At 43.0% G+C, this 24,443-nt stretch overlaps 1 protein-coding gene across 1 annotated transcript in view; it reads right to left on the bottom strand.

The window, feature by feature from the left end:
* ISM1 (isthmin 1) overlaps positions 1–22,971 on the bottom strand; it is a 72,718-nt gene extending 49,747 nt beyond the window's left edge. Inside the window, exon 1 of the mRNA XM_047067715.1 lies at positions 22,834–22,971. Within this exon, the coding sequence (XP_046923671.1) occupies positions 22,834–22,971 (138 nt within the window). The remainder of the gene's footprint in view (positions 1–22,833) is intronic.
* Positions 22,972–24,443: the final 1,472 nt, after the last annotated feature.

The raw sequence follows: 24,443 nt of genomic DNA, 5'->3' as shown, positions 1-24,443 counted from the left end.
GACAGCAAAGTACAGTTTGGGTTTGTCCATGAGTGTGACCTTTCTGAACTGCTAATGGGCTCTGTCTCTCACCTGCAGGTGGATCAACCCCTCCTCCATGGAAGCTGTGGTAAATAGATGAGTATTTCCTTCTGAAAATTCCATGAGCATTGAGACTTATCTCCATTCCACTAAAGCAAACACATAATCTGGATAATTGAGAAAATAAGTCCATCTTCCTTTCAAACATCTAACTATTTTGGGGAAACTGCACCTGCTACTCTAACTGCAGAAATACTGTGAATTCAATCCAACTGTATTCCCAATTAAATGGGTTATAGCAACTTCTACTTAAACTATCTTTTGCTGATTAGTATCTGGATAAATATTCACAACGCAATTAAATGCTTAGAGGTGATGGCTGTGGCTTGAAATTTGGGGCACGCTTATTTTCTTCCTTAGGTTTTGGTGCTGGGCAAGGACTAAGTTTTTTCTTGACTACATGTCTTATATTCTGAGAAGTCATGGACTGCATGGTAATTAATGGTCAATTATTGGTCAGGCAATGAGACAAACCCAAAGGTGAGGCAGGAAGAAGACATGAAGCTGAGAGCACAGGCTCAAGTGTACACAGAAGTGCACACACAGAGTCTCAAAGCATAAGGCACATTGAGTAATAAGGCAGAGATGGCTAGCTGTCCACCAAAAATATGTACACTTGCTCCAAAGTGGAGGCCGCCAGGGAATGAATTTCCCAGCCACCTTGTATCAAGGTATGACTGATATGAACAGAAGTGATGTGTGTAATTTCTAAGCTGGGACTATTAAGGAGACATAGTGCCTCCATCAGTCTGAGTCCCTGAATGACTGCATGGAACCGGCCACTAAGAAAGCTGAAGAGGATAGAAGTTGAATGTTGTGTCCAGGACCACAGCTGGTTGGTGGCAGAGTAGGGATTCAAACTCATGGTCTGATTTTCAAGGCAAGAGCTCTTTCTGACAATTAAAAAGGAAATTTTGCCTGAACCTACTGTGGGGCATAGTGGTCATAGAGACTGAAAGTATGGACTCTGGGATCCAGGCAGCCAGGGTTCAAATCCTGCCTCTACCTCTACTAATTGTGTGACTTGGACAAGTTATTTAACTGTATAGTGTAAAACAGAGTTAATAATAGTGCCTGTTCATGGTGTTGTTTTGAGGATTGAATAAATTAACATTCATCACATGCTTAGAAAAGTGCTTGGCTCATAGTAAGTGCTATATAGGTGTTTGATAAAACCAGGTAGATAGAATCAGGTGAGTTCTGTATAACTACCAGCTTAACCAATACCACACTGAACACTAAAGGATCTCAAGCTATCGCTGCCAACCCCACCTTGTGAGACCTAAGTAACCCCATCCCTCATCTAATGCCTTTACATCAAACCAAATAATCACAGAAACAAGAACCCAGAGGCCACCATGCCATTAAGAAAAGGGTGTCAAGAGAAGCTCAAGACCATTCCCATTATGGTTTCTTTAGCTTCCACTGAGCGATCTCCCATGACCATATGCTCTCCATCCCATACAGCTTTAAACATTTCCTAATTGAACTCAACCTGTCCCCCTCCACCCTCTGAAACCCTTGTAAGACTTTCATTCCATGATAAACTATCTCCTCTCATTGTCAGCTTCTTGACTTTTCCTTCAACCTCCTCCTATGTCTTCCTGGTCCCCATACCTGCTTTCTGACCATTTCTTTCCCCTTCTTCCTGAAAAACAAAACCAAAAACACATAAACAAACTCTGCTCCTTTCAGGATGATGGCTGTTCTAGTTGCTATTGTGATCATTCTTCCTCATTTATTGAAAATGTAAACTTCTGGCTCAGTCTTCTTCACCAATCTCATCTGTTGTCCTATTTAGTAACTTCAACATCCATACAGATGGCCCTCCTAGCCCCTTGATCTCTCACCACCAACAACCTTTTCCTCCACTGTATCTCAGCCACCCTCTGCCCAAGACCTTCCATCAGCAAATCTTCTACACAAAGGTACTTCCCATCCTGTTAGCTCATTTCCCTAGTTTTAAACTCACTGAGATCCCTAGTCTTCTACCATTTTCTCACCGCCCTTCAGCTCTTCAGCTTTCTATTTTACTTTCTTTCTTACTTAGCACATGGTTATATATATATATATATATATATATATATATATATATATATTTATATTTATATATATATAACCATTTCTTTGTAACTCCCCACGACTCTCCTGGCCTCCTCTCCCTCTGATCTATTTCATGGGCAAAACCTCAGTTCTGGTTGAATCCAATTATCCAACTTCCCTATCTATGTTAGTAGCCAAGCACATGGATGATGGGAAAAATACAATAGCTCAACTTTATTTTTTAAAATTTTATTAATGTTTATTTAGTTTTGAGAGAGAGACAGAGACAGAGACAGAGCACAAGCAGGGAGGGGCAGAGAGAGAGGGAGACACAGAATCTGAAGCAGACTCCAGGCTCTGAGCTGTCAGCACAGAGCCAATGTAGGGCTTGAACCCACGAGCTGTGAGATCATGACCTGAGCTGAAGTTAGACACTTAACGGACTGAGCCACCCAGGCACCCCACAATAGCTCAACTTTAAAACCTGGTCTGTTTCCCATGTTCTCAAACCTCAAACAAGTATTCAGCACTGTTCCAAAATTGACGGCCCTTCCCTCACAATTTTGCCTTCTCTGGTATCCAAGATGACTATTTCATATCTACTCTCTCCAAATCCCCTACTCTTCCTCACTGACCTCACTGCATATTCCATTGAAGGAACAGGAGCTTTCCTCATCCATGAGAGTTGTATGGTTAACTCTCATATACTCACACTATATCTACACTCCTAACTGCATAGTTCATCTTCTTCTTTTCAACTATTGCATGGAACAATCATCCCTGCTTCTATCAAAGGTCAATTCCCATACATAGATTCTTGCTTTCTTGATCAATTTACCCCTCAGCCCTTCCCTCTTAATCTGTCACCATTCATTTTCCCCTTTTTACTGGCTCAGTCTCAGCATCAGTGATGCCCTGGTATCTCTGATCTTAAAACAAATGAACCAGAGCGTTCAACTTTGGCTCAGGTCATGATCTCACAGTTTGTGAGTTCGAGCTCCGTGTCGGGCTCTGTGCTGACAGCTCAGAGCCTGGAGCCTGCTTCTGATTCTGTGTCTCCCTCTCTCTCTTCCCCTCCCTTGCTTGTGCTCACTCCCTCTCCCCCTCTCTTCTCTCTCTCTCAAAATAAATTAAAAATAAAATAAAATGTTAAAAAAAACCCAAATGAACAAAATACCCTCCCTTAACCCCAAGTCTACATGGTTCCCCTTCATGGCAAAGCTTCCCTAAGACTTAATTATAGATGCTGTTTTTTTATTTTTATTTTTTATGTTACTTTAGAGAGAGAGAGAGAGAGAGTACATGAGTGGGGAAGAGGGATGGGAGAGAGAGAAAGAGAGAGAGAGAGAGAGAGAGAGAGAGAGAATGAATGAATGAATCTTAAGCAGGCTCCACCCTCAGGGCTTAATCCCATGACCCTGGGGGATCATAACCTGAGCTGAAATCAAGAGTTGGACACTCAACTGACTGAGCCACCCAGGTGCCCCTAGATTCTGTTTCTTCTTCTTCACCCGCCTTTGCTACTTTACCCAGTAGAGGCTGGTATCTATTCCCATTCTTCTTAAACTGCTCTCATCAAGGCTTTCAACAATGGCCATGATGCCCAGTTGAATGGGCACTTCTCTGTCTTCATCTTTGCTCTCACAGCAGCATTCAAAATAACTCTTTCCTTAAGGCATTCTCCTCCCTTGTTGTCCATGACACAACTCTTGGTTCTCCTCCTATCACTTGGTAGGACATCTCAGTCTCGGTTCCCAGTCTATTTGACCACTTCTCTGCTCATCATCTTCACTTGGATGTCCCACAGGCATCTCAAATTCTATATATTTGATATAGATCCACTGATATGTATGCCCCCCCCCCATAAAACTGGAAGTTATCTTTGACTCCTCAGTTTTTCAACTCTGAAATATGACCCATTAGCACATCCTGTTGGCTCTGTGTCAGAACGGTGTCTTGCATCCATCCACTTCTTCACATGTTAGTCCACGTCCCTTCATCTCTTGCCTGGATTATTTTATTACAAAACCTCCTAACATGTCCGCACCCCTCCAACCCATTCTCCACAAACCAGACAGAGCCATCATCCAAAATCTCTTTAATGATTCCTTCCTTGCTGATCTCAGAAGCACAGCTATATCTTTTATCATGACCTACAAGGCTCCACCCTCTTCTACAAATTCTAAAATCACTTTTTCCCTTATACTTACTCCCTTTCTCCAGTCTTTTTTCTGTCCCTTAGTCAAGTCAAAGTTTCCCACCTCAAGGTTTTGGTGTGTGGGATTACATTGCCTGAACTGCTCTCCCCCTAGTTCTTTGCAAAGATAGCCCTGTCTTATTCTTCAGCTCCAGGCTTCAGTGTCACTCTTCCACCAAGTCCGTCCTTGGCCACACTCTTTTAGTAGGTACCCGCAGGTATTCCCTATCTTTGCTCCCTGTTCATGTCCTGCTGGCACTTATTACCATCTACTTTACCATCTATTATTTTACCATCTATTACTATTACTGCTAAGCACCTATTACCATCTACTTTACATCTATTACTTTACTTATGAATTAATTCTTCTCAATCTCCCCTTCCAGAGCATAAGCTCGAACTCTGTTGAATCTCCAGTGTCTAGCACAATGCCTGCATATAGGAGACACTCAATATGTAAGTGCTAAATGAATGAATGGAATAATGGGATGCTTACTGTATAGTCAGGCTATGCTCTATACTTCTATGTACATTATGTCCTTTACCTGACTGCAACCCGGTAACTGAAATAAAGCTACAATTCATGTTCATTGAATTTCCTTTCAGCTCTCATAACAACCTAACAGTAACTATAATATCAGAGCCTGGGCATTTTAGATGTACATATGCTCCAGTTCTCTTAAAGATGTCCAGAAATGGGAGGTTGTGTGGCTTCCTGAAAGAGGACTGGCCTACGAGTTGGTCAACCTGGAATGAGTAGTATAGTCTTGAGGAAGTTCTTTCATTTCTCTGGGTTTTGGATTCCTCATGCAAGAAATGAGAGGTTGGGACTTAGTTTTCCAGGGGTCTTGCCGACAACAAAATTCTAGTGTTTGGTGAGTGCCTGCAACCTGCCTTTTAAGTAGAGCACCTCATCATGGTTGTGGGGGGTAGCACAGAGCTTAGATGAAGCCCTGGTTCAACCGAGTGAGCAGGGCAGTGACCATGCCTGCAACCACATGCTGTGACCCTGGCATACACCTGTCATATGCCCCCGTATCTTGATGGCACAAGAAGCACTTCACTTAGATTGTTAGGACCAAGAACCTTCCAGGGCACAGCCATAGCAATTCTCCTGACAGCATCCACCTGTCCTTGAGTCTCAAGGGGGAGCCCACAGATGGCTCCCTGATGTTGCTTCAGGCTGAACATCTGGGATTTTGCGGGTGCTGAGTTTTTCTTTTAAAAAGAGTCTGTGTGGTCTACAGACAGCCCCTGCCACTTTGGCAAGCTCCATCTCACTGGCAAGTTTCCACAGCACTTCCATTTACGCCGCATCCGAAATGGTGTGAAGAACTCCGACCCAAAGAATAGTAGAAACATACAGGGGCCTTCTAAGTAAAGTAAATTGAGTTAATGATTTGAGCAATCTTGGAGCAACAAGCATTCAGGGGCCCAGAGAAAAGATGCAGCCTCCTTAGAGGGTTGCTCTTTAAGGCTGTGATTGTGTCTCTTAGTTTTCCCCTGTGCTCACATCCCTGTCCTTCACTCACATTAGGAAGGTAGAAATGGTGCTCTTCTTGGGTCCATGGCACAGAATTCTTCCCTTATTTTGGACCCTGCCATTCTGTAACTGAGTTCTCTGGTTCTGGTCAGGCCCACTTGCCTTCTCTTCTTCCTCCCCTTTCCCCATTTATGAACAAATTTAGGGCCAAGGACACTGACATTCATTTTTGGGTTATCTCATAGCTTAGCATCGGGCCAGGCCTTGGAGAAGAAGCAGTGAAGGAACCACCGTCAGGCATGGGGACCACACTGGACTGCACCTCAGGGCAAGGAGGCCAGCAGTGAGAACTTGGAACAGAAAAGCTGTCTGCCGCAGTTGCCTTCAGAAGAGCCAGACTCATTATTTCCACCTGCTGCTCAGCAGTTAGAGTTACTCTCCTTGGGATTCCATGGCCTCTTCAAATATTTCCAGTTTCTTCCATTGGATACTTATTCCCATTTTAAGTGAGATTTATCTCATTTCATAGGTGTCTTATGAATTGCTTTGCTTCCATCAAACCCTCAACAGGAAAACTGTAGCTGTTTCACACGATAGGTGTGCCTTCCTGAAGGTGCCAGTGAGGGGAACACAAAGGAAAGGATCTTCTCAGCAGTTAGCCTTTTTCCAGCAAAGTATGGTATGCTGAACCTGTTCAAGAGTAATGGATTAAACAGGAGGGGAAGCCTTGGGCCAGGATGACTTGGCAACTCTTGAAATGTTTTATCCCCTGTGGGCCAATGCACCACTGTAATACATGATTGCATATTAAAAGGATTGTTCTGGATTGTTTGGTTTTGAGCAGGCTGGTAAATTTTGACTGCAGAAGCCTCTTCCTCCACAAGCTGGGCCAGATCCCAAGTTACGCCAGGGACAGCCTATACGTTGTAAGGAATTTTACTTGCATGCTGCAGAACCTTATTCCCTGTTAGAAAGGGAACGAGGTTCTTACTTTTCTCACAGTCATAAAACAACTCCATTCTTTTGTCACTCAGTATCCATAAGTGCTAATAACTCCCTGAGACTTCCACACTTAAAGCTGTGTGAAGGAATGCTGTCCATGTTGGTATTAAGGGACTGCATAGAACTGATCCAGGCTTAGTTTGGGCTCAGTCCTTAAAAAAATGTGTACTCCACAAAGGGCAACTCCAAATAAGTTAATGAGTACTGGGATACAGACTTTGCCATACTGTCTGACTTCAGTGAGGTGGCTTGAAGTAGATCACCCCTCATCAAGGACTTTCCCAAGAACTTGCAAAGCCTAGGGAAAGGGTGGGAGCATAAAAATATAACTCAATTGGTCCAAAAAAAGTCACCATGTTGAATAGAAGGCTGTCAGACCAACGGCTAGACTTTTAGGAGTGTTTGGGCACATGTAACCACAGTGATGGAATGCTCACCTCACAGCGCTCTCAAAGGTATTCTTTTTTTTTTTTTTAAGTTTTAAATTATTGCTTCTCTTTATTGTACACGGTGTCCTATAAAGAAGATATATGTCTACAATTGAGCTTTGAAAGAGGACCACGGGGCCAGTTCCATTTAAAGGGAATGAAGTCAAGCAGTAAATTTGCTGGTCATTCTTTTCATATGGACTGTATCTTAGTCAGCAGTTGGTCTTTGATGTCATAACAATAGCACTGGGCCATGGAGGCAGAGGAGGATCCTCATAACACCGAAACTAGTCCACATTCATTACAATTTGAAGACCAGTCTGCAGGGTAGTACACATCAGGGAGCAAAGAGAGTGGGCTCCAGGGCTTGTGGGTTGCCTTTCCCAGTGAAAAATGGCCATCTCTTCTGTACCGTCCACCCTGCCCACTGCATTTTTTACAGTATTTTTAATTGAAGTCTGATACACATATGGAAAATGCACATATATAACTATACAGCCCAGTGAGATTTCATAAACTGAATGCATCTGTGTAGTCCACACTCACATCAAGAAACAGAACATTACTACCAGTGCCCCAGACAGCCCCTTTATGCTCCCTTCTAGTCACTTCCTTGACAAGGGCGACCAGTGTTCTCTCTTCTAGTTCTTCCTGGTTATTTTATATAAACAGAATCATCCATGTACTCCTTTGTGCCTGGCTTCTTTCAGTCAACATTACATTTGTGAAGTTGTACATGTTGTGACTAGTTGTTCGCTATCTGTGTGTGTACTTACTGATTATCTGTTCTACTGTTGACGGGCATTTCGCTGTTTCCAGTTTGGGGCTATTTAAATAGTGTTGCTCTGAGCATTCTTTTTCAGGGCTTGGAGTGCACATTTCTGTTGGGTATATTTCCAGGATGGGATTGCTGGGTCAGAGGGTACATTTATATTATTTTAATAGCTTGGAAACCAATTTTCCAAAGTGTTCATACCAGTTCACATTCCCTACAGGTGCTCCACCTTCTTGCCAACACTTGGATCTCTTCAGATTTGGGTTTTTTTTTTTCTCATTTTTTCTTTCCGGCAGCATATTATAGTGATTTCATATTTTCAGTGGTCATATATTTTTTAAAATTATTTTTTCCTTTCTATCTAGCTATCTACCTAGTCAGTGCTCAATTCTGTGACAATTGGCAAATTAATAAGCTATTAAGATAGCTGAAATGAGACTGGTCCCAACTCAACATCTGGGGTGCAAAGCGAGAAGAAATAGGTATGCAGAACATACCTGAAGTATAAGACACAGCCTACCAAAACAAAAACAAAACAGAAGATAAAATACACTGGGGATTTAGGGCAGTCAGGAACTTGGCAAGAATAACTGAAAAAGATCTGGAACCAGAGTGGCTGACTAGATATTAGCAATGTAGTGCCATAAATAAAAACAGAAATATGATACTACTCTCACCTATGGGAAACATTTTAAAAAGCTGACTACTTGTTCCTCAGAAGACCTTGAGAAAATGGACTTTGTGACACATTGAAGAAAGGGAAAATTGGATTAGCCACAAGGAAGTTATCCTTCTGGCCAGCAACAGTCATTAAGAAAGCAGAATATATAGCTCAGAGAGTTCCTCAGGCTTCTGCCCCCAAAGCTTGTCCTGTTTCTCTTCTGTTATGTCTGAGAAAGGAAGGTAGGAAAGGGTGTCCCCCTTCATCAGGGAAGTGGTTGCAGGCTTAAATTGTTAAGGTTTGTGAGTGATGAATAACATATTTGCGGGCACAGTTCCATCCCTGCCATGGAGCACATGAATTTTAAGCAGTGAGACCGCACAAGGGAGGGCATTCAGAACGAAGACACACAGAGATCGACGTGCATTTCTTGACTAACAAACAACCTTTGGTGGGTGGAATCCTGTGCTGGCAGAGAAATCCACAGCCTTTTCTACCTCTAGTTTCTCAGAGGCAGGGTCCTTCCGGCCTCACGCTTCCCCTCAGCCTGATGCTGGCTCAGAGTCAGGCTGGGCTGCTCCACACCACAGCCCTAGGTGATGGCTGGGTCCCACCAGAAGTGCTCATCACATCCATCCAGCATCTGCTTCCGCATGGTGGGTAGCATGGGGAGGGGGCTGCTGTTTAACCAGGAGGACAGCTGCTTTCCCAGTCTCTTCTCTCAAGCTGCCCCTGCTCTTTCTTTTCCTTTTCCCACATGGGAGCAGAAGCCAAGAATAGCCTTTTTAGAAGCATCACTGATTGGCGTGAGGCAGAATGTGTCAGCCACATGGAGCCAAGCCTGGACTACAGCAGTTCTGTGGTATCTTTCCCTCCACATGAGGTGCTCTGAGCAATCAGATGTTAAACCTTGGTTTCCTCATATTGCTTTGCCTCAGTTTCTTCAGCTGCAAAATGGAGATAATCCCCATTGGGCTATTTTGAGTTAAAGGTGTAAATACATCTAACGTCTTTACAGCAGTGTCCGGCATAGAGTAAATGCTCAGTGTTAGCTTTTGCATCATCGTTATCAGTTTTGAAGATGAAGTTCACAAATTAGAATTATCCCATTAGGATGTCTATTCTTAGGTGAAGAAAATGAAATGCAGAGAGTTGAAGTGACTTGCCCAAGGTCACACAGCTCTATCATACCCATGAGTTAAACCATTCCTATACATCAAGGGTGGTTGGTCCTTGCAACATTATAAGTTCCCAGTGATTTATCTATTACTGTTATCCCATTTTACTGAACAGGACACAGAAGCAGAGAGAAACGTGAGACTTTTGCCTAAGGGTACACATGTTAGTGAGAAGCACAAGTGAACTTGAAACAAATCCAAAGCCCATGCCTTTTGCCACTCTGTCGGGCCTGGTGACTAGTTTGTGCTGAAGGGATAGTGTGGCCCAAGCAAAGCCTTAAGAGTGCCCGTTGCCTCTGCCTTTCTGTGCATTTGATCATCATGAGAGGAACATGTGGCAGGTAGCTCACTGGTTGCAGAAGTATGGGAAACACATGGAAGAAACCCAGACCCAGCCCACAGGTTGCAACTTAGCCTGCCTAGATCTACTGAACCCCAGATGATCTGCAGACCCATCAGCATGAGAATACATGCTTATTGTTACAGCCACTGAGTTTGAGGGTACTTGGTCGTGCAGCATAATTGGGCAATAGATGAATAATACCTGACCTGTATTGAGTGTTTTCTGGGACTTGCGACTTGTAAGATACGCATCTTGAATGGTGCTTCTTAAACTGTGACATGCATATATATGATGAGTCTGGGGCCCTTATAAAATGTAGATCCTGACTCAGTTGTTCTGGATGAGGCCTGAGATTCTAAGATCCCAGGAGATGCCGTTGCTGTTCCACAGAATGCACTCTGGGTGCAAAGGCAGAGAAGTCACCCCAAGCTTCTCATCTGTGTCTCCGAGCCACAGCTGCACCTGGTGAACATCGAGGCAGCAGATGGGTAAGGGAAGGACAGTCCCTGCCCTCCAGTGAGAATTCTGGGTGGGTTTATAATACTGTGCACTCATAATGTCTGGCGTAGCCAGGAGATCAGCTCATATTAACATTTCCTCAACCCATTTCATGGGCTAAGGATTAGAATCACCTAATGAGATCTCCCCTTTTTTACTTTTTGCCCTTTCTACTTCCTGGAATTTGAAGGTTCATGGCAATAAAACTGGCGTCCAATTCGGGGCGCCTGGGTGGCTCAGTCGGTTAAGCATCCGACTTCGGCTCAGGTCATGATCTCGCGGTCCGTGGGTTCGAGCCCTGCGTCGGGCTCTGTGCTGATGGCTCAGAGCCTGGAGCCTGTTTCAGATTCTGTGTCTCCGTCTTTCTCTGACCCTCCCCTGTCCATGGTCTCTCTCTGTCTCAAAAATAAATAAATGTTAAAAAAAAAAACTGGCGTCCAATTCATTTGGGGGTCATAACCAATACCAGATTTCTAAGTCACAATATAACTGAGTCCCCAGGCAAGAGATACCAAGTCTATTTCTGGTTTTCTTAAACTCTAGTCAGGGAAGGCCTGGGACAAGAAGATGAGGGGAGTGATGGACAGAAGCTTATGGAGGAAACTGAGTCTTCTGCTGGGACATCTTTCCAACCTGTTTTTCTGTCCAGCACCTAACTTTCCCTCTACCACCGTCACCTGGAGAATTGAGCCCCATGAAATTTCCATACTTTGGGCATCCTGGAAAAATAGGAGAATTCTCTGCAAGAAGACAATCTCTTCTCTTCTTCCTTCCATTTTTCATAATACAATTGAGTCTTGAACAACAGGGGTCTGAATTGCATGAGTCCACTTATGTGGATTCTTATTGGTTTTGTTGATAAATACAGTATAGTTCTGTAAATGTATTTTCTCTTCCTTATGATTTGCTTAATAACATTTTCTTTTCTCTAGCTTGATTATAAGAATACAGTATATAATATGTATAACATACAAAATATGTGTTAAGCAACTGTTTATGTTATCAGTAAGGCTTCTGGTCAACAGTAGCCTATTGGATGTTAAGTTTATGGAGAGTCAAAGTTATACGTGGATTTTTGACTGCATTGTTCGAGAATCAGTTGTATATTGCAGAACACAGTCTACAAATGGTTTAACTGTAAGAGGATCTCTTCCTGAGACTCAACGTCCAAATTCTCTGAAGTTTTCCAGTGGCATCCGTGGATCGTTACAGATCCCAAACATGTTATGTGAGTGCCTTAAAAAGATCGCCACAATTTCCTAATTAAGCTAAACATACACCTATCGTATGACCCAACCATTCTGCTAAGTATTCACACAGGAGAAATGAAAGCATATGTCCATGCAAAGACTTATACCTGAATATTCATAGCATCTTTATTTTAATAGGCCCAAATTGGAAACAGCCTAAATGTGCTTCAATGGATGAGTGGATAAGCATGTTGTATGCATACAGTGCAATACTAATTGGCAATAAAAAGGATCAAACATTTTATACATAAAACATGGATGATTCTCAAAGTCATTATGGTGAGCAAAGAAGCTTGTTGCACTGTAAATTCTGTATGATGTTAGTTACATAAAAATCTAGGAGGGGCGCCTGGGTGGCGCAGTCGGTTAAGCGTCCGACTTCGGCCAGGTCACGATCTTGCGGTCCGTGAGTTCGAGCCCCGTCAGGCTCTGGGCTGATGGCTCGGAGCCTGGAGCCTGTTTCCGATTCTGTGTCTCCCTCTCTCTCTGCCCCTCCCCCGTTCATGCTCTGTCTCTCTCTGTCCCAAAAAAAAAAAAAAAAAAAAAAAAAAAAATCTAGGAAATGCAAAAGCTATAGTGACAGAAGGCAGCTCAGTGGCCCGGAGATTGCTGGAGAATGAAGGAAGAATCACAAAGGAGCACAAAGAAACTTTCGGAGATGATAGATTTATTCATTATCTTGATAGCAGTGCTGGCTTGACAGGTGTCAAAGCCCACTGGATTGTTCACTTTAAATATGCATGGTTCCCTTTATGTCAATTACACCTCAATAAAGCTCTGTTTTTAAAAATAATAACACAACTGCCACTTTTCCCTCTATCTTCTTCCCACTGCTATCTCCAAGAGGCAGTTGGGAGCCAAGGCATGTTTTTCATTTGTTTCATTGGCATGGGCATGGATATTCTATCTAGATGCCTTTGGGAGTAAGTTAACACCTGGGGGGCTTATGGCATCATTTCTAGCTTCCCTGGATCCATCATATAGATTCTAACCACATCTCGTTATTTTTGAAAATAGAGATTGGTGTCTGGCAGGAAGTGGCCTATTGCATTCACAGACTACCTTCCTTTTTCCAGGTCACTTATGTGAACATCTGGGGATTGGAGCGCCCCAAACTGTGAGTCTGGCAGCCCAGGGTCCCAAACTTGAAGACAGGCCCTGCAGCACTGTCTCTGCCAGGGGGTAAAGGGGTACTGCTCTGTTACAGAGGTATATCAGTCCCAGACAGTGCTCTATGCAAGATGACTTGGTTTACTAAAGTGTGCATGGGTCAGACCAAGAGGAAGAAGGAGTAATTAATCCACTGTTTTTATATCTACTCAGTTTACAGAAACAACTTTTCAGTGACACATGCCGGTCAGTGCTTGGGGAGTTGATGAAGCTACATTTATCAAGGCATCTGGGCCTCTGCCTTTTTAAGGCATTAGATGACAATCCCATATATCTATGAGGACTTTCTATTGTTGCTCACTCTCCTACCTAAAATAGCACACAAGCACAGAATCAGCTGCTTTATACACCAGCAATTTGAGGGTTTGCCCAGGCCTGATCTTTCCCATTCCTACAATTTTGGAATTCCCTCTGTTTCCAGCTGCTCTGGGAGGGCATAGCATGGCCTGATTCTGTTGCTGCCCATAGCATGTACCTTTCTGAGACTAACAGGCCTCAACCTTGTTAATGATAGCAAGAAGCAGCAGGTGCCTCATGGAAACTCTGCCCCATAGCTTTCCTATACCATCACTATCTAGAAAAGTGGTCACTATCCCCATGCCTAATGTGTGAGTAGTGCTTCATTTAGTTTGGGTTCTCCCACAAGGAAACTCTGAGACAAAGAGCAAGTAGTATATTTGGGAGATGATCCCAGAAAGCTTTGGTAGGGGAAAAGGAAAGAAGGCAGAGAAGGGAGAAGCCATAAAGTTATGTTATCAAGACAATGACCACAGTGGGCAGTGAGTGTTTAGTCCCAAGAGGAACACTGGCCACTAGCATATTGACTTTATTAGCATTGTATTTCATCTAAAATATGGACTCATCAGCCACAGAAAGAAGGAAATTAAATTTTATCTTTTATGTTCATGGCTTCTTATGAAGTTCTTACTGAAGTGGAGCACAGAAAAGATTTAAATAAAATGCAAAATGAGATCTGTTTCTTAATAGCATACTCCTCCATTACTTCATAAACTCACTGCATATAATCTGGGCATTAAAATGACACCCCTAACTCATCCTCTGAAGAATCTTCTGTCCTTTAGGAAATGAATACAGAGGGATACCCTAGCTGTCACTGAAAACAGAAGCTTCATCACCATCTTTTTTTTTTTTTTATAGATTAAAAAATCCTGAGCCAAGGTTTGCAGAAGATGTTCTCAGAAGATAAAAGAGAAATGAGAGGACCACAGAAACCATTAAAATGCTACAAAATAAGACCAATGCAAACAAGTTGAAAGAAAGATTGAGATAATCAAATCTGGAGAAGACAGAGAAACTATTAAATAATAGACTTCAAATCCTACATGAGATGGTTTTTGAAAAGTTAATGAATAGTGGGGAAAAAAGGCAAACATGAAATAAAGATGTAGCATAAAAGATTCAAAGGACACATCAGAGGGAAAATATTGTGACACTGAGGGTTTTTAAAAGACACAGAATATGGTGGGATTCTTTCCTTTGGAAGCTTTAAAACCAAAATAGATTCTTCTTTACTGAATGGATAGTTCTCATGACTTCAAAGATCAATGATCAAGACTCAAAGATCAATGCCTTTTAGAATATGGCTGGCAAAGAAAGAACAAAGGGGCTACACAAACAATAAAACTTCCTTTTGTTTTGTATACAGGAAAATTAAATTAAGAAATAAAATTATAGTGTTTCAGTTCAAGGTGGCAGATCAGGCATTTTCATTTACTTCTTTTCCCTCTCCAAATTCTACTGAAAAGGCAGCTGAAATACAAATAAGTAAATAAATCCAGAACAGACGTGTAAAGCAGAGAAGTTTCGCCTACAGAAGAAGGAATGATTTCTAGTTGACATGAAATAAATTGTATCCAACTGAAAGTGAAACACTAAAGGAGTTGAGAAAAAGTGAGTTTCTTTAGAGGAATTCTTATAATAATATCAAGAATAGAAGCTGTGTCAGTTGTACTACTAGGTATTTACTCACGTGACATGAAAATATATGTTCACAGAAAGGCCTGTACAAGAATGTTACCATGGTCTTTTAAAAAAATATATCCAACGCATGGGAAATGATCAAAATGTTTACCAATGGGGGGGATAGAGAAATAAATTATGATATAGTTATACAATGGAATACAACTCACCAATAAAAAAGAGAAATCTACTGATACACACACCAATACAAAAAAAATCCCAAAAACATGTTGAGCAAAAGAAGCCAGAGACACACACACAAAATTGCACACCTGTGATGCCATCTACATGAAGATCTGGAACAGGCAAACTAATTGTGATGAGAGGAGTCAGACACTGGTTGCCTCTGGGAGGAATGAACTGCCAATAAAGATTCACAAGAAGGCTTTCTGGGATGATGTAGACATTCTATATCCTAATTTTGATGGTGGCTACATGGGCATATACAATCGTCAAAAATGGAACTGAACTTTTAAGATTATTTTATTGTACGTAAATTATTCATTACTTTTAAAAACTTAAAAAATTCGAAGAGAGAGAAAAAAGAGAGTAAAAAGGAAGAGGAAAAGGAGAGGAGGGGAGAAGAAGGAGGGAAAAGAGAAGAGGCAAGGATATAGAAGTTAGAAAAAGGTGAGGACAGGAAACTGATTAAAGAGTGGATAACCAAGGAGATTACTCAAGAAATGTTCTCACAACGAAGACAAACTTGGGGCTTCAGATTTAAAGGGTCCACTGAGTGCCAACCAGAACAAACTACTAAAGTCTTAAATCTAAACACAACATGATGACATTTCTGAACATTATGAATAAAGTGAAAAATCCTAAAAGCTTCTAGTTTAAAAAAATAGCCAGCTACAAAGACATAGCATCCGATTTTGAATGAAACATGAGCTGATGTAATAAAATTGGATTTTATCTTCAAAATTCTGAGGGGAAACAATATGGAACATGGCCAACTACCAAATTAGCATGTAAGTGTGAGAACAAAATAAAGATATGTTAAAAAATTTAGGATCTCAGAGAGTTTAGCCTTTGATAAAACCTTCCTAAAATAACTTTTTGAGAATGTTTTCCAACAAAATAAAAGATGAAAATATGAGATTCAAGTAGCAGCAACAGCCAGTAAAGAAATAAGTAAATTTTATAGTTATGTCTAGATAATTATTAGAAACATAAATGAAACTGCTAAGAAATTATTCCTAAGAGTTATAATGAAAAAGAAAGAAAGAAAGGAAGAAAGAAAGAAAGAAAGAAAGAAAGAAAAAAGAAATAGAAAGAAGAATAATTTAGCCTAAATATTCAGATAATATGATTAAAAGCTGAGAGATACACAGGACACAGAGAGAAACAGAATATCAGAATCTTGTTTTTGGAGGCTTTAGGTTATAAATACGGATTGATTCTCAGCACTGATAAAAAGTGTAAGTTCAAATCTGTTAAAATGTTGAGAATAACAGCAATAGAACACTTTCAATACTTGAGGAAAAATGAACAAAGTAAATAGTATTTAAGTACTTATTGAATGTTTAAGTGCTAAGCTCTGATAAATTACTTAGTATGCATTCAGTGTTTTAATTTTTAAAACAGCACCAGGAAATAGTATTATATATATAATTTACAGATGAGGAAATTAATATAAAGGCTAAGTCTCTTGCCAAAGGTTACACAGATAAATTGGAGAGTAAGAGGCAAAATGGAAAAAATTGTGGAAATTTGAAAATACTACACAAAATGGGAAAAATATCTTCAAATCTATCAGTAATCACAACAAATATAAATGAGTTAAATTCATTGATGTGTTGCATGGAAACAGAAAATTGAGCTATCAGTTATTAATAAGAGAGCTATTTAAATTAAAAAAAAAGTTAGACAATGTTTTAAAGTAAAGGTTGGAAAAGGACATTCGACAAATCTCAAAAGAAAAATAAATAAAACAAGAGTTGCAACATTAATATCAGACAAAAAAGTATTCAAGACAAAAGTCAATAAAATGATAAATAAGGAATTTCATCTTGATAAAATATAACCACCAAAAAAGGTTATTTTATGTCCCAACACCATGGATTCGAGACAAGTAAAGCAAAAATTAATGGGATAATGAGAGACAGAAAAATCAACAACAGTAGGATAAAAGTGAAATTAATTTTCTTGAGAAATCAGTAAAATAGTGGACAGTAAATAAATCAAGTTGGAGGGTTTTCAAAATATAATCAACAATCTTGATCTGATAGGTTTTATAAAGAGATCCAAGAGTGTGCATCATAAAACATAAAGAATATACAGTTATGAAATATTTGCAAAATATGCTTGTACTATGTATAAACTTTATAGTGATAAAGTGTAATTTATCAGTTTATAAAAATATATAATTTTCTGGGAAAACATAATTTATCAAAATTGACTCAAGAAAATTTATATTATCTGAATAGACTACTAGCCATGGATTAACATGGAATGATAATCAGTAATCTCAAGCAAAGAGGTACCAAGCCTAAAAGCACTTATGAATGAATTCTAACAACCTCATAAGAAAGAGATGATTATTATTTAAAGTGCTAAAGTGAAAAAAAAATGAAGATTTTAACCTCATCCCATGGAACTCTAATGATACACTATTGAAATGGATACTGCTAGCTTTCATGCTCGCACCAAGAAAACTGTAAGCATATATTTCTATAACTTTCCTATATTCTAGAACTAACAAATTGGAGAATATAACAACAAAAAATAAAACCCTATCCACAATAGGAAACAAACCTAGGTATGATAGGACAAGTGGCTATTCACTTGGACAAAAACCAAAGTTGTATCTTCATCTTAAACCTTAAACCCACAAATAACTTCAAAGCAGACTGTTGTTCTAAACAACAGCAGCCAACAACAATAAGGAACTATAAAACTGTTAGAACAAAATATATTTAAAGATTCTGACAATCTTTATTTGAGGAACCTTTTTGTAAGTAAAGCAAGACAACCGAAAATCATAAAAGGATTCAGAGTTGATTACATTCAAAACAGAAAGTTTTTTGGGGCACCTGGGTGGCTCAGTGAGTTAAGCATCAGACTTTTGCTCAGGTCATGATCTCATGGTTTGTGAGTTTGGGCCCTGCGCTGGGCTCTGTGCTGACAGCTCAGAGCCTGCTTCAGATTCTGTGTCTCCCTCTCTCTCTCCCTCTCCCCTCCCCGATTCATGCTCTGTTTCTCTCTCTCTCAAAAATAAATAAGACATTACAAAAAATAAATAAAGTAGAAAGTTTTTCATGACCAAAGGCAGCATAAACAATATTAAAAGGTGAGTGCAAGATTGGTCTAAACATTTACAAAGCATATGAGACAAAAAATGAATATGGTAGATATTTGTAAACATAGCCACAGTAATTTCTCCCATTGCTATACACACGCTCCTTTGCAATATTACTTTTCTGGTCCTCCAATCCAGAGGAGTCTATTCCCTGTGCCCTAGACTCTGAGCTGGCCCAGTGATTTATTTGGCTCATAGAATGTAGCTGAAGTTGTACAAGTTCTTCAAGAGGCTTTGCAACTTCTGCTTTTACTCTCTTGCTGCTCTAAGTCCACCACGTCAGGCTCTGTGGGCTAGGTTCCTTGAAGATGAAAGACTCTGTGGAGACAGAGCCTAGGTGACAGCCAGCACCAACCATCAGACATACGAGTGAGGTCATCCTGGACTATCAAGCTCATGTCAAGCCAACACTAGGCTAGAGTCACATGAGTAATTCCAGGTGAGATCAGCAGAAGAACCACCCAGCTGAGCCTGGAGCAAGTTTTCTTGATGAGCTAATGAAATAATGGTTGTTTCTAGCCACTAAATATTGGGGTAGTTTGTTATGTAGTAATAGCTAAGTGGGACAGTCATCCATAATTTATAAAGAATTCCAGGGAGAAGAGCCACCAGCCTGTCTGGATAATGGGAAGGCAAGCCATGAAACAAGAAATGCAATGGCTGTTGACTTGAATCAGAGCTGGGAGTCTTTCTGCTGAATAGGAACAAGAACTTGGACTCCAGTATCAGCCTGCCTGGTTCTGAAGCTCGGCCCTGTCCCCATCACAGCTGTGTGGCCTTGGGCAAGTTACTCAAATCTCTCCAGGCCTCAGTTTCCTCATCTATAAAATGAGTATACAAAGACTCAAATTCTCTGTCAATCCCACAGAATCATTGTAGGAAACGTACTTGTATTAAATACAAATAAATGTTGCTTTTGCTTCTACTGCTATAAATGGCTCTGATGACCTCTTCAGTACCAGAAGCTAAGTTGTTTTACTGAAGGCAAGTAGAGTGATAAAGGGAGAAAGAGCTCATAAAGACAGTAGTTAGGAGATAGAGAACAAAGACACTAAGTTACATTTCAGAGTTTGGGTTGCTTTAATGGCATTGTAAAAATAATCAATTTGATGGTTTATAATACTTGCTTATATCTCACTGTCTTAATAAATTCTAACTTTCCTATTAAAATCTGTAGAAATTTATGGTTTTAAATCTGACTGAGATTCAGTAGAGAGGTAGTCATGTGAATTTCAAATAAAAGAAATATAATAATAGTTGTTATTATTGCCTGGGGATTCTATATTTTGGGATGTTCTATCTTCCAGACTGCTTTTATTATATATCATTGTTTTCTGACTATTATTAAAGACCTCAAAGAACTAGTCTGCGTCTCTGAACATGAGACACTTTTTCAATGAAGAGCTTAGATTTCATTCAAAAGTGAAAAAAGTTAATGTTTCTGTACATTTTTATGCAGCTGTTGCAGACAACCAGACAATTTCTTATCAGATATTTTTAAATATTCAAAATGGTGTGACGACTAACATCATTGGTTTCATGAGCCACTTGAAATATAGTGCTTCTACGTGGGCAACCTTGGACAAGTTACCTAACCTCAGTTCTTTTAGTTGAATCAAGAATAATGATAGTGCCTGATTCACAAGACTTTTGTTGATATATGTAAACTGCTAAGGATAGTGCCTGACACATAAAAGACACTTGAGAAATCTTAGTCATGATTGTTGTTATTCTTACTACTATTTTATTGGGTGTCCTTAATAATGTCAAAACAACCAGATCTTAAATAAGGGAGTATCTCTTCTTAAATGACCCCAAAGATATTACAGTTTGGGTAAATAAACGAACCATGTTTATTTCTCACTCCAACCTCATATTTTAGAATATTTTAAGCAGAAATAACAAGAACAATCATGTAGTCTAGGGACTGATTAACTTCCTGGTTACAAAGAATGAATTTAGCAGCTTAAAATATCACAGAACCAACACATTTAAATGGATTTTGAGATGGGTTACACATGTCCAGTAAACAGAAAGAATATAGTGTCTGCAGTTTTGTTTTTAAATACACCTGCTACTAGTGAATTCAGTGTCCTGGGCTGAAAACAATAACCTAAATGTTTTTTGCAGACCTCCTCACTTGGTGGGACATATTCTCTCTCTCTCCATTTGAATGGTAAGATCTTTGGAGAGCCAGAGAAATAACTTTAGTCAGGAAGAATATAAAACTTTTATAATAACAAATTACAAAAGAGAGTAAAATTATGAACCAAACTGTTAAACTCATCATTCTGCCTGGATAAGTGCATTGAGTGGACAGAATAATCAAACACTATTGCGAGATAAGCTGAAGCTGGTGGATTAGCAGCTGCTTGGGACCCAAGATACTCCTAGGAGCATTACTCCTTCTAAATCCCCCATTTCTTTTGCCCTCTTGGGGAACTTCTTCAGCCAAAGGCCCCTTTGAGAATTTAATCCACTTCCCCTTTGCAGCTGCCACTTCCACCAGCTGCTTCTCTCATTACCTTACTGTTCAGGCAGAAAAGGCCAACCCCAGGTTATTCTAATGATAGCAAACACCTCATAAAGAAATCTGCCAAATTTACTTTTCCATAGAACATCATTTTTATAGCTTTTCATGAGTCCATGAGGAAAGAAAGCATCATGTATAAAATATGACTTCCAGAAATCTTGAAGATATTAAGAATTATGCCGGCAGTCGTAGACTGGTGGGTGTCGCACCATCTACAGAATGGGAGTGTCTTCCGTTTCCCCAAAGGAATCCGGTAAGTCTGTCATTGTACCTGTTTGCCCACAGAAGACGGGCAGGCCCCACAAATTTAGAACATCTTCAGAGATTCCCCAAATTAAAATTTCTTTTTAATGGGTATTTATTTCGAGAGAGAGACAGAGAAAGAGAGAGAGAGAGAGAATGTAAGGGAGGGGCAGAGAGAGAGGGATACACAGAATCTGAAGCAGGCTCCAGGCTCCAAGCTGTCAGCATAGAGCCCTATGCTGGGCTTGAACTCACAAACTGAGAGATCATGATCTCAGCTGAAGTTGGTCGACCAACCCAGAATGAGCTACCCAGGCGCCCCAGAAATGTCCCAAATTTAAAAGAACTGTAGGCTCTGGGTGTATTCTTTTCCATTCCTGGTTTTGTATTTGTGCTCAAGGATCACCTTGCTTTAGTCTATAACATCCTGGCAGAGAGAAAACTTGGTATAAGTAATCAAGAGTTTGGAATGCATGAAAATTGGCTAGTTTCCTAATCTCTCTGTGCCTTAGTTTTTGCATTTGTAAAGGGGGCATATTAACAGTATAGTACCTCATTAAATCAATGAAATTCTGTAAAGCACTTAATACAGTGGCACACAGGCACATAGCAAGCACTACAGAAATATTTAAGTGAATTCTCTAACAATTTTTTTTTCACAAAAATTACATTAAAAAGTACATTAGCAGGGGCAATGGTTGTAAAGTCCTTTGGGAACAATAAATACTACTTATCTCCACACTGCAGAGCAAAGAGTTTAAAAGAGCTGGTTTGAGGAAGAGATTTTAGGAGGCAGAAAATTACCGAGGCTTCCTGGGAAAATCCTTGCTGACTTCTACCCATGCTCCAAGTTGACAGTTGTAACACTCAAGGAAAAACGCTTTCCAGGGCAGTGACAAGAAATCTATACCTGAGCAATCCTTTATTCGGAAAACATAATTAACCTTGTGTCTGGAGCCCCCTCACTCCTCCCCAAAGGCGACCCCCTCTCCAGCCTTGGAGAGCAACGGATGCTCAGAATCTCATTCCTAAAGCGACCCACAAGAGGGGCAGAACGCTGAAAGTCTTAACTATATTTTTAAAAGCCCCAGGTGACTCGGGCCCCAAGCACGACAGGTGGCTTGACTCCGCGCCCTCCGCAAGGCTGGGGAGGGACGTGGGAGGCACGTGGACCGCGCGGGAAAACAGGATGTCTGTCCATTTTCCTCCGGGACATTATTTCCCGACCCTTGGCGATGCTTTCTGAAGGGGCAGACTCCCTGGGGTTCTTTCTCCCAAACCCAGTTTGGGGGTATTACCCTATAGTTAAGAGTCTCCTGCCGTTCCCCTCACCCCCCAGAGTAACATTACTCAGCCACTAAAGGGCAATCAAAGACTGTCAGCACCCCAAAAGAAACACATACCAAGCCGCCCATCCCAAGCCTCGCACCCCCAAGTACCTGACCTGTGAAAAACCTGGAGGACAGCATCTGCCAGACCTCAATACGGGGTTCAGTCTCCAGGCACGCAACCCCACTCCGTCTCTGCCTAAGACAGGTTGTCCCCGCAAGACCGTTGCTCTTTGGTGGGGCGGGGGACCCGCCCCCTCGCATCCAGCCTGCGCTTGCTCAGCACCCTGCCACCCGGTCCCCGCTGCCACGCGCGCCCCTCTCTGGCGGCGCACTCACCTGCAGCTGCGTCCGGCTGGCGTTGCCCGCGGCCGCGTCCGGCCCGTCAGCGGCTCCCGAACCGCGCAGCACTGTGATGTGCAGCGTGAGCAGCAGCAGCCCCAGCAGCAGCAACAGCTCGGCCGCCAGACGCACCATCCTCTTGAGGCGCGCGGCTTTAGGACCCGGCGCGGCGGGCGGCGGCGGCGGCGCCGGGGGAGGCGGAGTTGGAGCCCGGGAGCCCGGCAGCGCGGCTCCCGCCTCGGCCCCCGCTGGGCCCCCGCTCCCGGGGCCCGCGGGGCTGGCGCTGGGCTCAGCAGGGCGCGCCGGGCCGGGGGAGCAGGAGCCGCCGCCGCCGCCGCCGCCGCCGCCGCACCACGGCGGAGCCACGGCGGGGCCGGGGGCGTCCAAGCCGGCTGCGGAGCAAACCCCGGCGCTCCCCGGCGGCGGCGGCGGGGACGGGGGGCTGCCCGGGACCCGGGCCGGGCCGGGGACCACCCTGCGGGCAGGGGGTAGCGGGGGCGGCGGCGGGGCAGGCGCAGCCGAGCCCCCGAGCGCACATGGGCGCCCCAGATGTGGCCGCGGCGCCGCAGCTGGAGCGGGAGCGGCCGCCAGAGGAGCGCGGGGAGCAGGAGGAGGAGGAGGAGAAGGAGGAGGAGGAGAATGAGGAGGAGGGCTTCAGTGGCGGCCCGGAGTTACCTCCACGCTTGGCTCCCCCGCCCTTGCCGCCCGGAGCCACTCACCCGACGAGCCACCTCCCCTCCTCCCCGCGCTCCTTCGGGCCGCGGGCCGCGCCGCCCCGCCGCCGAGTCCTAGGGTGAGCCGGCTCCAGATGGGGACCCCGGGTACACGGGGGCTGTCACAGTTTGGAGGTGACCCGGGCGCCCCTCCGGGGTCGGCGTCCGCCTGCCGGGCTGCGCCAAGTGCGCGCACTGCTGCCGAGGTCGCTGTGGCCGCCGAGGGCAGAGCCTTGTGCGTACTGAGGCTCGGGGCTGTGGGTGGGTGGGGTGCCTGGGCGAGTTTAGAAACCTTTATTGACAAAGTGGAGTTGGGAGTTGTGGTGGTGGAGAACGGAGGGGGCTCAGGGCAAGCCAGGTGTCTGCGACTGTGCGCCCCTTGCTGAAGCTGGCGTGCGTGTGTACCAGGGGAATGATAAAGTGTAGTTCCAGAAGGGTCTTGACACTTGCTCCTGGACGGTGGGCCTCCGCTCCCTGAGCAGCGCTGCTCACGCGCCCGTGGCGCCTGGTAGACCCTGGAAAGGGAGGCGAGTCGGATTCGCTAGGTGTCGGTCCGGTGGAGCGCGCAGGTGGCGCGGTGGGAAGCTTCAGGGCTTGGCTCGGGCGCGCAGTACGTAGGTGGGGCACTGGGGGTCAATCTCAGCTCAGGCAGTCACGGGTCGAGGGGCTCATCCCGGAGGCGCTGCTCCCGGAGGGGACCTAGGGGCTGGCGTCGCACAGCCGCCGCTCCTGGGCCACCGCCTCATGACCGCGCTGCAGCCTCCGGCTCCCGCGCGCGGCTCATGCCGTGCTGGGGGCAGCCGGCGAGTGGAAAGGCTCCGGGGTCGAGCAGAGAGCGCGGAGCTTGGCCTCGAGCGCAAGAGCAAACTGGGTCCGATGGTAGGCTTGGATCAC

This window comes from Lynx rufus, unplaced genomic scaffold, assembly GCF_022079265.1.
Source record: "Lynx rufus isolate CCGP_SWC_20201006 ecotype Redwood Valley unplaced genomic scaffold, mLynRuf1.p SCAF_8, whole genome shotgun sequence".
Lineage (NCBI taxonomy): Eukaryota > Metazoa > Chordata > Mammalia > Carnivora > Felidae > Lynx > Lynx rufus.
The sequence above is the reverse complement of the archived record's forward strand: the minus strand, read 5'-3'. Positions and strand labels throughout refer to the sequence as shown.